Source organism: Lutra lutra, chromosome 6, assembly GCF_902655055.1.
Source record: "Lutra lutra chromosome 6, mLutLut1.2, whole genome shotgun sequence".
Taxonomy (NCBI): domain Eukaryota; kingdom Metazoa; phylum Chordata; class Mammalia; order Carnivora; family Mustelidae; genus Lutra; species Lutra lutra.
Window position 1 is genome coordinate 32,183,578 of NC_062283.1, and position 17,299 is coordinate 32,200,876.

At 39.7% G+C, this 17,299-nt stretch overlaps 1 protein-coding gene across 1 annotated transcript; it reads right to left on the bottom strand.

The window, feature by feature from the left end:
• Nucleotides 1-11,334: 11,334 nt before the first annotated feature.
• On the bottom strand, nt 11,335-16,747 carry LOC125103275 (HLA class II histocompatibility antigen, DO beta chain). Its single transcript, XM_047735216.1, has 6 exons — nt 16,548-16,747; nt 13,343-13,612; nt 12,594-12,875; nt 12,011-12,121; nt 11,729-11,760; nt 11,335-11,556 (listed from the first exon to the last, which is right to left on the bottom strand). Exons 1-6 carry the CDS (start codon nt 16,636-16,638, stop codon nt 11,521-11,523), a joined length of 822 nt encoding a protein of 273 aa, XP_047591172.1. The 5' UTR covers nt 16,639-16,747; the 3' UTR covers nt 11,335-11,520.
• Between the last annotated feature and the right edge of the window lie 552 nt (nt 16,748-17,299).

Genomic DNA, 17,299 nt, shown 5'->3' on the forward strand with positions numbered 1-17,299 from the left:
GCTTGACCTTCGCTTCATATCAGTCTCACTCCTTTAATCACGAACCCATTATTGGGGGACCTAACAGTCTCAAGAAATACCATATAGTGATGTATGTATTAATATGCAGATGTGTATATATACATATTCAGATAAGCTCTAAATGCTAACAAAACTACCTGCTGAGGAAGATAAAAAAAGGAAAAAAAGGAGTCTAATGAATGCAGTCAAGATAGAAGAAAAATAATTTATATCATTTAGACACTTCTGACAAAAAGAAAATCTTTCTGGATCTCTAGTGACTAAACTGCTTTAAAGAGTGGATAAAGCCTTTTGTATAATAATTACAACTAAAAGACTCGAAATAGAAATGTTGGTTTTATACAAATTTGTGAAAGGAGCACCAAAGGAAAAAAATTTTTTTTTTGCCTTACTACTAATTGACCTTATTTATGACTATAACGGTAGATAAGCTACTTAGACTGGTATTGATGTGGGAAACAGAGGCAGAAGAAAAGTTATTAAATTTCCTTACTACCTAGAGCCCACTGACAAGTCCTTGAAACAGGCAGAGTGACATTCCTCTGCCTTTACCTTAATACTTTGCGAAGGGCAAAAGGCAATCCAAGCCTAACTGGCCCCTATCCCCAACCAGGATCCTGTAAGTCTACTTTAACATACAAAAATTCCTTTGGAAACTTCCTTTATCTCTAAACCCTCCAAGATACATACTGGCAATCATCCCCAAGCATAGGGCCCACCAATCCAATATACATCCGAAAGGTCTCATGACGCAGGTCCTATTAGTTGGTAATAAATGACTTTTTCCCAACAATAGGTAGCCCCTCAAGGACCTAGAAACTTTGCTTCCAAAATTCCTTAGAGACTGACGCTATCCCTGACCCCCTCCCAACTTGCAACTATATAATGGACCACTCCTCACAGCCCCAGGGCAGCAGCTCTTTCTGCCCACGGGTTATGTCCCCATGCTCTAATAAACCAGCATTTTGCACCAAAGACATCTCAAGAATTCTTTCTTGGTCGTGGGCTCCAGACTCCACCCCACTGAACCTCACTTACATTCTAAAACTTCATCAGTATGGCCTGTATTTTTCTACTTCATTCTTTCATTGAACAAATATTTATGGAGTGGTACTGTTCTAAGGCACTGGAAATACATTTTGGAGGGGGGGCGGGGAACAGGCAGCATTCCTGCCCTCCTGGAGCTCAGTTCTAGTAGGACTACATTATACTCAGCAAAATGCATGGAATTCCGAACTAGGTCATCTCTGTTGTTCCTTCTAGGCCCCAGGACATCTCAGGGTGATTGAGAGGCTGCCTCTGCCCTGAAGTCACTGAATAGCCAATTTGCCAAATGGCCTTGCTTCCTGTTAACTCCTAAGTTTTAATTAGCCAGGTTTTGTTTTATAGCCATAAGACCATTTTACAGAATATCACATTCAATTTGTGTTTGAGCCATTTCCCTGTTGCTACAGCTGCAGACTTCCGCAATTAAGGCTGGGCGACAGCTTGGGGGAGACTGGGTGTCCCCATAGCTCAAAACGTTGCAGACTGACATGATATGAGAAAGGAAAGAGACACAGAGGCTACACGGGGAAAGCCCCTTACAAACTCCGGGATTTCCACGGGGATTCCTCCATAGAGGAAGTTCAAAAATTTAAATGTGGATCTCGATGGCCATCTGGTGGTCAAAGGCCACATGACAGCCTTTTGTTGCTTAACAAAACCGGATTCAAGATTGTTAAATTCCTTTTAAGAAACAAAACAAGCAAAGGAAAAGAGAGAAGGAGAAATCAAGAAACATGCTCATAACTATAGAGAACAAACTAGTGATTCCCAGAGGGGAAGTGGGTCGGGAGATGGGCAAAACAGGCGAAGGAGATTAAGAGTACAATTATTGTGATGAGCACTGAGTCATGTATAGAACTGTTGAATCAATATATTGTACACTTGAAACTAATATAACACACTATGTTAACTATACTGGAGTTAAAATTTAAAAATAAAATAATAAAAAAGATTGTTAAATTTCTTAACTTTTTTCAACTGGAATTTTATTACAAAATGAGTCTATACCTTCATCCTATGTTATGTTAATAAAGCTTGAGCCCTTTCTGAGACGGAGATTTCAACATTACAATGAAGCAGAGGTAACTCAGAAAAGGGGAGGCTGGAGGGGAGACAAATGAAGAACGCAAAGTGTCCTCTGGAAGCTGAAAAGGCGGGAAAGATTCTCCTCTAGAGCCTCCAGAAGGAATGCAGACCTGCTGATACCTTCATTATTCCCATATGACCTATTTCAGGCTTATAACCTCCAGGATGGCCAGAGAATAAATTTGCATTGTTCTAACTCACTAAATTAGTGGTTATTTGTTACAGCAGAAATAGGAAACTGACAATGAGAAGCAATAGAGCTCAGAGCTCAAGTCCTGAAGTCAAACAGAATTGACTTCTTACCATAGCTACATTTCTTCCTACCCATATGAACCTCTCTAAGCCTCTTTTTTCTCAACTGTAAAATGGGACTGCCCAATAAAATCTGTGTGTGGAAAGAGAAAATGGGGAGGCAGTAAGGTCTGCTGTTGTTCATAACAAGCCTGATACAAATATTTGACATTTTAAAACATGTCTATTTATAACTTTATTTAAAAGGTTAAATGATTATGGGATGCCTGGGTGGCTCAGTCAGTTAAACATCCAACTCTTGATTTCATCTCCAGTCATGATCTCAGGGGGTCCTAGAATCAAGTCTTGTGTTGGGCTTTGAGCCATTCTTGGTGTGAAGCCTGCTCGGGATCTTCTCTCTCTTTCCTCTCCCTCTACCCCACTTGTACATGTGAGTTCTCTCTATCTGTCTCAAAAAAAAAAAAAAAAAAAAAGTTAAATGAGGCTAAAATAGTAAAGTACTTAGGGAAATAAAAAGAGGAGAAAAAACGTTCATTTCTGTTTTGTAAGGTGAAAACTCTGATACATTTCATTTTTAATCCCTTCAGAAAAAGTAAATACCATACTTGCGAGATTCATAGAAAATTGCAAAGAATGAATATTAAATATATCAGAATATATGTTCTATATCAGAATTTGTCTACTACACATTTAATTAACTATATTAGGTTAAAAATGTTAACAATATTCTGCTGAATTATCACTGCAACTGTGTAATTTAAGAAAGTTTGGGAGATGGTCAGCAAAGGAAATAAAACCTGACTTTTCCCTTTCTGCACAACTACAAAGTAGGGGAAATATAACAGATTCTGAGAGTTCATTATACTGTTAACAATTCTAATGCCACTTGATAGAATATACTAAGAAACTGACAAATGTAAATCACTCTACTGGACAGTAAACGACGCAAACTAAGAAAATTACAAGTTCTGACAGGGAAAAAAAAAAAACTTTCCCAAGGATAGAAATAAACTCTAATGAATGATTTGAGATGCAGAGCATTTGGTTAATAAATCAAGATTATTTTATGGATCATTCCTAAAGTATAACACCATTATGCCTTTTGAGTACTTTATTAATGGAGATTATATCCACTTGAATAACCTTAAATGTGGGCTTGACCCTCACATAACATGGAGGGTTTGTCTTAAAGAAAACACAACACAGCAGAACTCTCCAGGAACAGATGCTGTAACATATGAGGAGAGGTACCCCTGATAAGTACATACACCACACGTTTAAGAAAAAAAGGAAAGGGAAACAAATGTCAGTGTACTCTCATCACAAAACTAAATTGTATGAGCCATAGACCAGAAGAAGTGCTTACTTAGCTGAAATAGTATTAATCTGTGTTGAAAACCTGAAAGGAGAGTAAATACTTATCAGAGTCCATATTCAAAGCTGTATGTAGGCATTAAATGGGAAGAATATAGCCCACTATATATAGCCCATATAGCCATTCAACCAATAAAAAAGGCAGCTGTAAGAAAAGTATAATCCAAGTTAATTATGTACATATCTAGAGTAAAGGTTACATAGTTCAACATCCATTTGGGAAAAAATGTTCAGAAAAATAAGGATAGAAAGGAACTTCCTCAACCGGATAATTAAACTCTACAGAAAACTTTACAGCTAACATACTTCGTGGTAAAAGACTGCATGCTTTCCGCGCCTAAGACTGGGAACAAGGCAAAGATTTCGACTGCCCGCTCTCATCCAACAGCCCTGGGACTTCTAGCCAGTACAATAGCAAGACAGGGAAATAAAAAGCATGTATATGGTAAAGGAAGAAAAAGAAATGTTTTATTTTCAGAAGACATGATAGAAATTCTACTGAATATACATATAAACTACTAGAACTAAAAATTGAGTTCAGCAAGTTATATGGTATAGGATAAACATATAAAAATCAATCTCTATATACTAATAAAGAATACGCAAATACCAAAATTAAAAATATAACATTTTAAATCACGTAAGCCTTTCTGGAGATGCCGATCTCCCAGTAAGAACATGCTTCTTGCAGAAGATCTCCAGAAGAGAAGAGGAAACACAAAAGAAGCACCTGACTCAGAGCCCCAGTTCCTACTTCATGGATGTGAAGTGCCCAGGATGTTGTAAAATCACCAGTCTTTAGCCAGGTGCAAACAGTGGTTTTGTCTGTCAACTGCTCCACTGTCCTCCACCAACCTACTGGAGAGAAAGTAAGCTTCCAGAAGATGATTCTTCAGACAGATGCAGCACTAACCCACCCTGAATCGAGGTGAGTGGGAAACCATCCAAAAAAACACATTACGGGTTTTGGAAATCACTCAAAAATGAAATGTGCAGGTATACTTCTAACAAAACGTGCAAAATTTGTATGCTGAAGACTACATAATACTGATAAATCAAAGAATATCTAAATACAGGGAGAGACACACTGCATTTATGGATTGAAAGACCCACCATACTAAAGATGCCAATTCTTCCGAATTGATAAACTGCTTCAACTCAATGACTATAAAAAATAAAACAGCAAGAGTTCTTTTAGATATAAACAAGATTATTCTAAAACTTACATGCAAAGACAAAGGACCTAGAGCAGATAAAAACAACTTTGAAAAAAGGAATGATAATGGGAGGAATCTTTCTGCCTGATTTCAAAACTAATTATATAGTTGGAGTAATCAGGACTGTGATATTGGCAGAGGCACAAACTCATAGATTGATGGAACAGAATAAGGAACCCAGAAGCAGACCCATGCAGTGTGCTCAACTGATTTTCGAACAAAGGTGCAAAAGCAATTCAATAAAGGAAACCATTCAACAAATGGTGCTAAAGCAACTAGACAACTACAGGCAAAAGAAAGTATCACACATTATATAAAAATAAACTTGAAATGGATCACAGACTAATATATAAAGTGTAAAACCATAAAACTTTTAGGAAAAAATGTCTTAGGATCTAGGACTAAGTATAGAGTTCTCAGACTGCACACCAAAAGCGTGATTCATAAAAGGGAAAATAATAAATTGGATTTCATCAAAATTAAAACCTTTTTCTCTGCAAAAGACCCTCTTACTATAATGAAAAGACAAGATATAGACTGTGAAAAAATATTTGCAAATCACATAACTGATGAAGCCTAGTACCTAGATAAATATAAAGAATTCTCAAAATTCAACAATAAAGGGGCACCTGGGTGGCTCAGTCACTTGGGTGTCCAACTCTTCATCTCAGCTCAGGTTTTGATCTCAGGGTCACGAGTTCAAGCCCTGCAATGGGCTCCATACTGGGCATGAAGCTTATTTTTAAAAAAAATAATAATAAAATTAAAAAATTTTAAAAAACTCAACAGTAAAAAAACAATCCAATTAGAAAATGGGCAAAAGACATAAAATGACATTTCACCAAAGATGAGATACAGATGTCAAATGATGTTATGGAAAGATGTGCAAAATCATTAGCCATCAGAGAAATGCAAATTAAAACCACAGTGCTATATCAGTACACACCTATCAGAATAGCTAAAATAAAAAATGACAATATCATTAGCAAAAACAAGGTTGCAGAAAAACTAGATCATTGATACATCACTGGTGAAACTGTAATGTGACAAAGCTGCTCTGGAGAGCAGTTTGGCAGTTTCTTTAAAAACTGAACATGCAACTACCATGCCGCCCAGCAGTTACCCCAGAGCAGTCAAGATCTGTGTTCACACAAAAACTTGCACATGAATGTTTATAGCGGTTTTATTCATAATCGTCAAAAACTGAAAGCAAACTGTGGTATAAACATAGCACGTGATACTAGCTAACAATAGAAATAAACAAAGACACACACAACAACCTGGATGAACCTTCAGAGAATTAGGCTGGGTGGGGAGGGGGGAAGGTCAATCCCAAAGGGTTGTATAGAAATGAGAGGTCAAGAGGATTTAAAAGAAAATGACAATTATTGAAGATAATGCCAAAAAATCTAATATGTAAATGGTAGGGGTTCCTAAAAAAGGAAAACCAAATCAAATACTAAAAAATAAAATTCAATAAAGTATTCCTAAAATTAAAAAATTTTGAGCAGTACACTGAAAGAGAATACGTGACAGGGTTCCTGGGTGGTTCAGCAGGTTAACTCTTGATTCCGACTCTTAATTTCAGCTCAGGTCATGATCCTAGGGTCCTGGCATCAAGCCCTATATCTTGGCTCCATACTCAGTGCAGAGTCGGGTTGAGATTCTCTCTCTCCCTCTCCCTTTGCCCCTCCCCCACACTCACACTCTAAATAAATAATAAATAAAATATTTTTTAAAAAGAAAGAGAATATGGCTTATCTGAGAACATCAACCCAGATGACCATAACCAAGATGTATTCTAACAAAATTTCATAATATTAAAGTCATCTCAGCAAAAACAATAACTGACTTGATCATTAGATTGTCATAATATGTTTTGATAATAATGTTACATGAAAATGTAGTAACGTTTTTAAGGTACTCAAAACCAGAAAATAAGAACCAACTTTTTCATATCCAGCAAAACTGACTTTCAAACTATTGAATATAATGTCATCCTAGGAAACAACTAGGGAAAGAGCTTCTTGTAAATCACAACCACACAGGATGCCTGGGTGGCTCAGTCCTTAAGTGTCTGCCTTCGACTCAGGTGATAATCCCAGAGTCCTGGGATCCAGCCCTGCATCAGGCTCCCTGTTCGGCAGGAAGCCTGCTTCTCCCTCTCCCACTCCCCCTGCTTGTGTTCCCTCTTTTGCTGTCTCTCTCTCTCTGTCAAATAATAAATGAAATCTTTAAAAAAAAAAATTGCAACTACGGTGATTATATCAGTAGTTCACAGCTATTGGTGTCAGGATCCCTTTGCATTCTTAAGAATTACTGGGAACTCCAAAGAGCTGTAGTTTATGTGAGTTATGTCAAGCAGTACTTATCTATTAGAAATTAAAACAAAAATTTTTAATATGGGGTCACCTGGGTGGCTCAGCTGGTTAAGCATCTGCCTTCGACCCAGATCATGATCCCAGGGTCCTGGGATAGAGCCCTGCTCTGCTGAGCAGGAAGCCTACTTCTCCCTCTCCCTCTGCCCCCCACTAGTGTTTGCTCTCTCTCTACCGTTCTCCCTCTCTCAAATAAATTAATTAATTTTTTTAAAAAGAAAAGAAAAACTTCTATTTATTTATTTGATTAAATAATGGTGATAAACCATGACACATTAACATAAATGACATATTAATGAAAAGGATATATATATATTTTTTAGCACAGAAAAAATAGTGAGAGAAAAGGAATTCTTTTACATTTTAAAAAAATCTTTTTAAAGATTTATTTATATTAGAGACAGAAAGAGCTCACATGAGTGAGGGGAGGGGCAAAGGAAGGAGGAGAGGAAGAATCCCAAACAACTCCATGAGGGGCTCCATGTGGGGCTCAGTCTCTCGACCCTGAGATTATGACCTGAGCCAAAATTGAGTTGGAGGTTTACCAACTGAGCCACTCAGGGGCCCCTAAAAAATCTTTTTAATGTATTAGTTAGGATTCACTTGGTCATATATTCTTCTATATTCAGTCTGTAATAATATGTTGTTTTGATTAAAACACATGTAGAAAATGTAGCCTCTCTCAGATTTATAGCTGGAAAGAGGGGAATAATTTTAATAGCCTTTCAGTTACTGTAGATATTCTTCTTTGATAAGAAACTAAAACTCAACAAATGGTAGATTCTTAAATTAGTTGTAATGTGGAATCTAAAATCTGGTCAATGATCTTTTCATGATCTGTTATGTTAAAATTCATTGGTCTACCTTGTATTTTGAGTGGACCTTCTAACCATGATAATTTTGCTGTATCATGCATTGATCATTTGGCAAGGGGTTCGCAGGACTATGCCAATCTCCAAAATGTTGACATGGTTCACTAAGCAATATGAAAAGATCATCTTTGGTAATATCACCATTAATCTCAACCAAGTAATTATTATTGGGAAGCTGCGGCAAACTCAAGTTTTCCAAAATTTTAATTTTCTCTGGAAAATCTGATTTTCACTGTTAGTATCATTTTCTTTGAAGTGACAGGCTTCTTTTGTTTATTTTTGAGAAAATATCTACCAAACATATCCAAGGCATAATAACCATAGCGTGTCTGTCAGTCACACATTCAAGAAAAATGACAGTCCATTAGAAAAAGAAGAGGTGGATAAGGAAGATGTGGTCCATATACACTATGGAGTATTATGCCTCCATCAGAAAGGATGAATACCTAACTTTTGTAGCAACATGGACGGGACTGGAAGAGATTATGCTGAGTGAAATAAGTCAAGCAGAGAGAGTCAATTATCATATGATTTCATTTATTTGTGGAGCATAACAAATAGCATGGAGGACATGGGGAGTTAGGAGAAGGGAGTTGGGGGAAATTGGAAGGGGAGGTGAACAATGAGAGACTATGGACTCTGAAAAACAATCTGAAGGGTTTGAAGAGGTGGGGGGGTGGGAAGTTGGGGGAACCAGGTGGTGGGTATTAGAGAGGGCACGGATTGCATGGAGCACTGGGTGTGGTACAAAAACAATGAATACTGTTATGCTGAAAATAAATTTTTAAAAATGATAAAAAATAAATAAATAAATAAATAAAAGAAAAAGAAGAGGTGGCTAGTTTTTTTTTTTTTTTAAAGATTTTATTTATTTATTTGTCAGAGAGAGAGAGGGAGAGAGAGCGAGCACAGGCAGACAGAATGGCAGGCAGAGGCAGAGGGAGAAGCTCGGCAAGGAGAACCGATGTGGGACTCGATCCCAGGACGCTGGGATCATGACCTGAGCCGAAGGCAGCTGCTTAACCAACTGAGCCACCCAGGCGTCCTTTTTTTTTTTTTTTTTTTAAAGATTTTATTTATTTATTTGGAGGTGGCTAGTTTTTTAACACAACTCAAGCAATTACACAGTGAGTGTCCCCAGGATAAATGCTCTTCTGTCACTTTGCAACAGAAATGCTAATTTATCACACTGCAGATTAAAAAGATTCCTGCTTGAGATTCATGAGTTAGTAAAGCTAATGATTTTTCTTGCTTTATCAAGGTATCTTTAAGTGAAGCTGGACTTTCTGAGGATTCTTCACTGCAAGTAAGTGGCAGCCAAAGATACCATGACTACTTATACAGTTTGGTGTTACTGCCTGGTTTGCGCTAAGGCACCAAAAGTTTTACCCACTGTAGATTTTGCATCACCAGTACAAATACAGTGAAAAAAGAAAATAAAACATTATTATTATTTTAAAATTTGTTTTGACCTTGCAGATCCCCCAAAAGTGTCTCAAGGACCTCTAAGAGTCCACAGACTTGAGAACACTACACTCGAGGGACACCAACATAAGGAATAGCAGTCAGCATTATACATGTTATTACTCACAGAACTAGGACTGAAAAGGGAGCAAGTATCCTTTGTAATGGTATGGGACCCATTAATATAGATATAGGACAACTATAAAACGGGAAAATGATGAGGAGAACAAAGCAAAAGAAATATTAACTGTTTTCAGTAATCATTTTGGTGGTTGTAGTACGAGTTCATTCGGTAAAAGCAAATGAGTTTGGTGGATATTCTCATTGTACGTATCCCTGTGTCTTTGAAACCAGAATTATTGGTGTGGAAGAAAGGAGACACAAGTATAATAGAAAAGCAATTAATTTTTTATTTATAGATACATAAATCTTATACTTCTATAAATATGAATATTGCACATAAACATTTTTGTTTCCACCAGGAAGACCTGATATAATGACGAACTCCTAGCTCCACATCATGGTCTCAGTGACATTTCCCACTAAAATAAGCCAGGGCTTTCTAAAACAATCGCTGATTGCAGGTCTGGGCAGGAGACATACAGAACATCTTGTTATATAACAGATAACAAAGAAACTATCAAAAGACTTGTGTCAAAAGGACTCGGGAGTCACATGAAGTTTCCATGCACCTAAGGTGATAAAAATGAACTTGTGGCTAAAAACTGCCATGAGCTAAAATCCATCAAATACATTCAAATCCTCGAGCTTATAATGATATTTAAAAAAAAAGAAAAATAAAAAGTAAAACATAACGGCTCATCTTTGGATAATAGTAGGAACAAAATTCATTAGCTGGAAAACTAATAAAGGGAAAGAGTTAAACACTTTTCCTTTCTTTCCACTGTACCACTGGGCAACCCACCAATATATGAAGGGAGGTGTCTCTTTACAGAAGCAATGAAGCATTTCAATGAAGAAGGAATGACAAAATGAGGATATCCCCATTCTGCAGCCCCCAGTGAATGAAAGGGCCTAGGCAATGAGCACCACCAGTGACAGCACCATAAAGAGACACAACTGGACGGTCTGTGCCTCAGGGTGAGGAAGCACACTGCCACCTACAGACTTGCCAAGGAAATTAAACCAAAGTCTATCCAGCCTCTACTTCCAGATGCCAACTTGCAGAAAATGCAGAGGACAGAAGGACAAGCTAAACTGCACCAGGTGCGTGCAGTTGGTAAAATCCAGATTGTGGGACACTCTGCAGGTCAAATGCCTCGGGCTTTTCAAAACATTAGCCATAAGGGAGGGAAAGGCATGCAGAAGAAACCAGTAAAGTATGAGACATACAAGGCAACTAAGCTCTGTTGTCATGAATTCAGACTTGAGTGACTAGGGAATAAAAAAATACAACCAAAGTGGTTACTCTGACATTCAGAAAGGGATTACTTTTGAGAGGACATCGGGGGTTTCGGTGGGTCTGAGGTACATGGAAAACCCTGCATGGCTGGTAAAGTTCTATTTCTTGAGCTGAGTGGTGACTGCAGGGGTTTTGCCTTAAATAATTCATTAAAGTCTACATTTTGTGTGGTTATTGGTATCTCTGTTTTTATTTTACAGTAAAAAAGGTCATAAAAAACAGTGAAAGAGGAACAGTGCCTCTGCATGTTTGTCTTCTGGAGACAGTGGAGAGCGCAGTTGGAAAGAGGATGATGTTAGGGTAACTCGTAGGGCTCACTTAGTTCTGGGCTCTAGCTCCTCAGTACTACTTCAGGCTCCAGGGCAAGAAGGTTTGGTTGGGACCTCTTAGCAGGGTTGTGGTGATGAAACTGCACTTGAGACCTGCAGGGACGGTGATCAAGGTCTCAGGAGGAACCCCCATCCCATTATAGAGACTCGGCACCCAAGGCCACCCAGCCAGAGCCAGCCTCACATCCTATCCCCAAGACATCTCCATCTGGCCAAAGCATTCAGAGAACTACCGGCCACCCAACGACAAGGACGAAGACTTTACCTCATCACCAGACAACCGAGTCTCCACATATCCTGGAACGAGAGGGAAGAAACAGAATGCCCCTCATTAGGACCAAATGTGATTATCCTGAAGGGTAGGGGCTGACCTGAAATATCAGAACCCCATCTCTGCTGACCTCTCCTGAAATATTTCTGGCTTCAGAAAGGACTATTCCTGAATAGCTTTCCTGGGCAGCTTTCCCTGCCTCACATCTTAGAAGTTAGGGGAAGTGGGAAAAGCCATGGGGCAGGTGGCGAGAGATTTCCTGAAAAGCTCATTTACCTTTCTGAGCCCTAAAGCAGATGACAGTCCCCACCAGAACGAAGATCAGCCCAACCAGGAAGGCTGCAATTCCACTTAGCATCTTTCTCCAAGAATACGCCGACTGAGCTCCTATGGAAAACAGGTCTCAAAATTAGTAAAAAGCTCCCAATATTTGGTGCACCTTCCTGGAATCCCAGAGCCTGTACCAGACACCAAATCAAATGCTATTGAGAAAAGAAATACATTTAGAAAAGATTCTTTGATGCCAAGGTTTGCATCCATGGAATCTGTAACTGATTCCTACAGCCCACAAGAATGCCCGCTAACTTCCTAAGACAAAGTATGAGAGGACACTAGTTCCCACAGTTGGAAATAAGTGATGAAGTGATTAGACCTCCTCATTTCTTAGAAGATACAAGCAGAGGTATCTGCATGTCTACTCCCACCCTAACCCAAGGACCCCAATTTCCATGACTCCCTCAGATCAGGGGAAAGAAGAATGAGCGTTGGGACCAAGATGAACACGGAGGTCATAGAGGCCCTGTGCTGAGGCAGCATCACCCTGAGTCGGACCCAGAGAGTATAAGAAGCAGATTCTCACTCCACTCCACCGAAACAGGGCTCAGCAGGCTGGCATGATTAACAAGGCAGGTGTAGACATCTCCAAGTGCAGGAGTCATTTCCAACATCACCATTGTCTGGAAGGTCCAGTCTCCATTCCTGACCAGGCCAGTGGATATGACACCAACCCTCTCCTCCTGCCCATTCCGGAACCACCTGATCTTGATGTCGCCTGGATAGAAACCGGTCACGGAGCAGAGAAGCACACTGCGATGCTGCAGGGATGGGGTCCTCTCTGGATGCACTGTCACCTCTGGTTGTACTGGAAGGGGAGAAAAAAATGATACATTGTGAAGGAAAACCACCAAGCCAGGACAGGTTGCTCGAGAGACTGTCTCCGCACTGTCTCACAGACTGAGAGACTGTCACCCCACCCAAGTGGAAACTGGAAATGGGAAGAAATTTTTGCCCCCAAGACTCAGAAACTGGGTATTTCAATGCCCCAAAGAGGAGTTAGACCTTATCAGAGACTCCCACAATTACCCCTTCTACTTGAGAGCCCATTGTGACTTAACGCCCTTGAGAACTTTAGAGGTCTGGGACCAAGACCACAGCGACCTGACCTGTGAGGAAAATGAGTGGATCACAAATGGGGACAGAAAAGACTCCTCTGCTCATTAGACATTTATCCTGAAGCAGGAAATTGCCTATCATAAGGAAGTAAAGCCCATGGTCAGGCTCACACGTGGGAGATGCCTGAACCCCACCAGACCTCACCTTCCAGCTCACCTTTCCTCCCCACAGTGAAGGGTGCACCCAGATTGTAGTTGTGCCTGCAGAGGGCATCCACAGAAGCTCTACTCCTCTCCAGTATATCTGGCCGATCGTTCCACAGCTCAGCGTCAGGCTTCCCCAGCTCTGTCAATGCCACAAACTTTCCCACGTGGCTGTCGAAACGTGCATACTCTTCCAAGTTAAAAATGAATCTCACCACAAACTGCACCTTCTCTGTCCCATTGATGAAGTAACAGTCAGCCTTTGCCTGAATCACAAAATCTTCTAGAAAACAACGACAACAAAAAGACTTTAAACCAACCCCTACTTTTAGGAAACCATACATGGTAAATAATGCCAGACCCCATGGATTTGAGAGGAGGCCTTTTGAACTCAGTAAACAGGTCAAAGTAGCCTCTTTTCCCCTGGACCCCACCCTGGTTCCATTTAGCATCCTGGTTCCCACCATTGTGGGAAGAAGCCTGAGGCTTCTTTGGCCAGCCAAACAGAAGACATGTAACCCAAAAAAGACAAGCCAAAGAGAGAGTCCCAAGAGACATAAACATTCATGCCGCAAATAGTTTTTGACCCTTTGTGTTTTGCTGACACTGTGCTGGTTTTTCCAAGCCAAGTTTTCAGAATCCCAAGGTTTTAACTCCCTTTGTTATCAAGTTGAAAACATCCATCCCCAAATAAAATAATTCAATAGTACTCTTGTCCTTAGCAGGTTCATTCTACACATTCTTCCTGGGGTGAGGTGAAGGAGTGATGGAGGTGGGCGGGCAACAAAGAAATGCAAACTCCTTAGGCATTTTAAAGTGAAACTAACTCTCCTTCTACTTTTCAGTCACTATGGGTTTTATCCAAGAATTTTCTTTTGGACTTTTCCCCTTGCACTCTTACTTAGAGACCTCACCCCTCCGTTGGCTCAAATAAGGTAATGATTTCATTAACTTTGTTGGTGTGAAGTAGAATAATACTAATCAATGGCTCAAAGAGTAATATTACTATCAGCATCATTGGCACTATACCTACCATTCCAGTAGCTACAACAACATGGTGATAGGGAATATACAGTTAGCTTAAACCTTCTTTGGTGGGGGGGGGGGGGGGGATTACATGAAGCAGTGCCATTAAAGGTGGAATAAAAAAAAAAACTTAATTCCATTGTCTGTTATAATTTTCTACTTTCAGAGCACCTTACTAATGTTGATGGTGATTGGTTTGAGTTATGTATTTTTTCATACGAAGTCTACTCCGCTCATATTCTTCAATGTAATTTGACACTCAAAAATTATGTAATCTGTCCTCATTGGTGAGAAAAATTATAATTCTTACTGAGCACACAGTGTGCTCTGGTCTGAGTGTTTGTGCCCCACGCCCCCAAATTCATGTGTTGAAATCCTAACCCCCAAAGGTGATGTTATCAGTAGGAGGTGATTTTGAGAGGTGTTTGGGTCATGAGGGTGGAGCTCTCACTCGTGAGTGGGATTAGCCCTTATAAAGGACGCTCCAGAGAGATCCCAAGCCCCTTCCACCACATGAGGACACAAGGAGAAGGTGCCACCTATGAACCAGGAAGAGAGTCTCCACCAGAACATAGCCATGCTGACCCCTTGATCTTGGGCTTCCCAGACTCCAGAACTGTGAGAAATAAATTTTTGTTGTTTATAAGCCACCCAGTCTGTGGTATTTTGTAACAGCAGCCAGAATGGACTAAGACACAATTATACCTGTCATAGACTTGAAGATCTGAAAAATTTAAAGCGACAAATTGGCAAATGGCCCCAGATTATGTTTCAGTAGTTGTACCTAGAACCACTTACCCTCCCTGACCTGTTTTCCATTGAAAACAACACTGAAGCAGAGCTCAAAAGCATAGTGTTACGAGACAAAGAAAGCAGAATGTGATTCAGTGCACAAGGACTTTTTTAAAAAAATTTAAAATACACATGAAAAACAACGCTAAATATCCCTAAAGGCCAGCCTCACACCCCAGACGCATTCGAACGGATCTGCAAGGAAAGGAGGGTGTGGAAATGTAGACCAGGAGAGAGGAGAGAGTCCTTACACTGACAAATGATCGCCGAGTGCTATGAACTCACGGGGTAAGACTGACACAATTCTCTGTATGCACTCAAGAACAACAAAAAGGAAATTCAAATGGGTTGATAAGGCAGGTTGGTAGGAAAAGATCTAACCTGCAGAAACAGCATGAGTTAAGGCTTAAAGGACAATCATTGCCAATCCTGAGCTGTAAATTTGCTTTCATCTCAAACTCAGAGGCCTTCTCCAGGAACTACTGAGCTGAGCATTAGGGATGGCAGTTCATTCCTGGATCAGCTCTTAGCAGCTAAAGTCAGCGCTAACCTCCAGGGCTCTTCCTTCCTACAGTTTAAATCAGAAAAAGAAAGTTATTTGGGGGTCAGATTTGTGTCAGATTTAAGATCTGAACTGACTTTTTTTTTTTTTTTTCGTTTGTGTTGTTTAATGGACATGTTGTTTAAGCTCAGAGAGGTTTCTATTTTGGGAGATAACGATCCTCTCCTATCCACCCCACCCTCCCAGGTTTGTTCCTCTTTTGTGTTTAATGAAACTTTGACGTTCAAACAGGTTCTGTTTTTAGTGCATTATATCCTGTTTTCTGCAAAAAGTATGTGTTCAGGGTGTAACACTGCCTCATGTTCACACAGCCCATCTCCTTGGCTAGAAAAATAATGGTAATAAATACCCAGGAACCTGAGGACAGGCATAATGCATTCAACTTCTCTTATTTCTCAAAACTGGGGTTAATAAATGCCAAGAGAGGAAACTTTTGTTTCCAATTTCTTTTGTCCACATATATTCCAGTTGGATAAATATAAAAATAGTTGCAATCATCAGAGCAAACTCCTGTCTGGAAAAAATGACAGCTATTCTCAGGCTGGCCCCAGTCAATACAGTTCTTCAGACTTACACTGATACAATAAGGACTCTAAGCAAGACAAAATGTTTCCCTTCATTCTAGCAACCTTCTCCTTGAAGCTGCAGCACAGGAAGTCCCTTTTCCTAGCAGTCCATTGTGTATGGTAAAGAGAGGAGGCATATTTTAATTTCAAAGGGAAGAATACTTTGAAGCCAGAAGCCAGTTCCAGTCTGCAGCCTGGACCTACAGGGAAAAACATCCCTCCCCCATGCCCATTCTTGCATACACACCTGAAGAAAATTGCTCTGTTCTTACCTGGAGAGTCTCTGCGTTGAATCCTGGAGGAATCCAGTCTAATTACACTCACTAGCAGAAGCACCATCCATAGAACCCTCCCAGAACCCATTCTGGAAAGAAAAATAAAAAATTAGACAGTGAAATCATCAATTGCTTCAGGATGGGGCTTACCCCCACAAAACGCAGTCAAAAAATATTTATGAAGAGTATGAATACCTTTCTGGTTTCCTCAGGATTGGAAACTCTTCACACTGATAACCAATCATGATAGAAGAGTTTTGCATCATTAGATGCTGGGTAGACTACTTTCATAAAGTCGTGTATATCACTCAAGAATTGTTTACCTGCAGAATCACTGATGGTGATCTAATATATGTGGAAAATGGGCTGTGAGAAAAATTGTTTAAAAATGGTGTACATAGTATGTGGTCCTAGAAGAACTACACATATTGTTTATCATGCATTTCGCTATCTTTTAACCAACAAGTCTCTTCTCCTATGGCTGACATTGCCAACAGCATGTGCAAATAAAGTGGAAAATAGACAGCATTCTGAAGAGTTTGCCTTAAGAGGAGTTCATGAAGGGATTATCAGAGAACAAATAGAAGAGATTGAGAACCACCTGAAGAGTATAAACCAAGAGAGGCCACAAAAAAGAAAATGAAGAGAAGATAAAAGAATAAAATGCTGCAAAAAATGTTCAAGAGAGATCTCCTGGGCAGCTCAATCTGTTACGCATCTGACTTCAGCTCGGGTCATGGTCTCAGGGT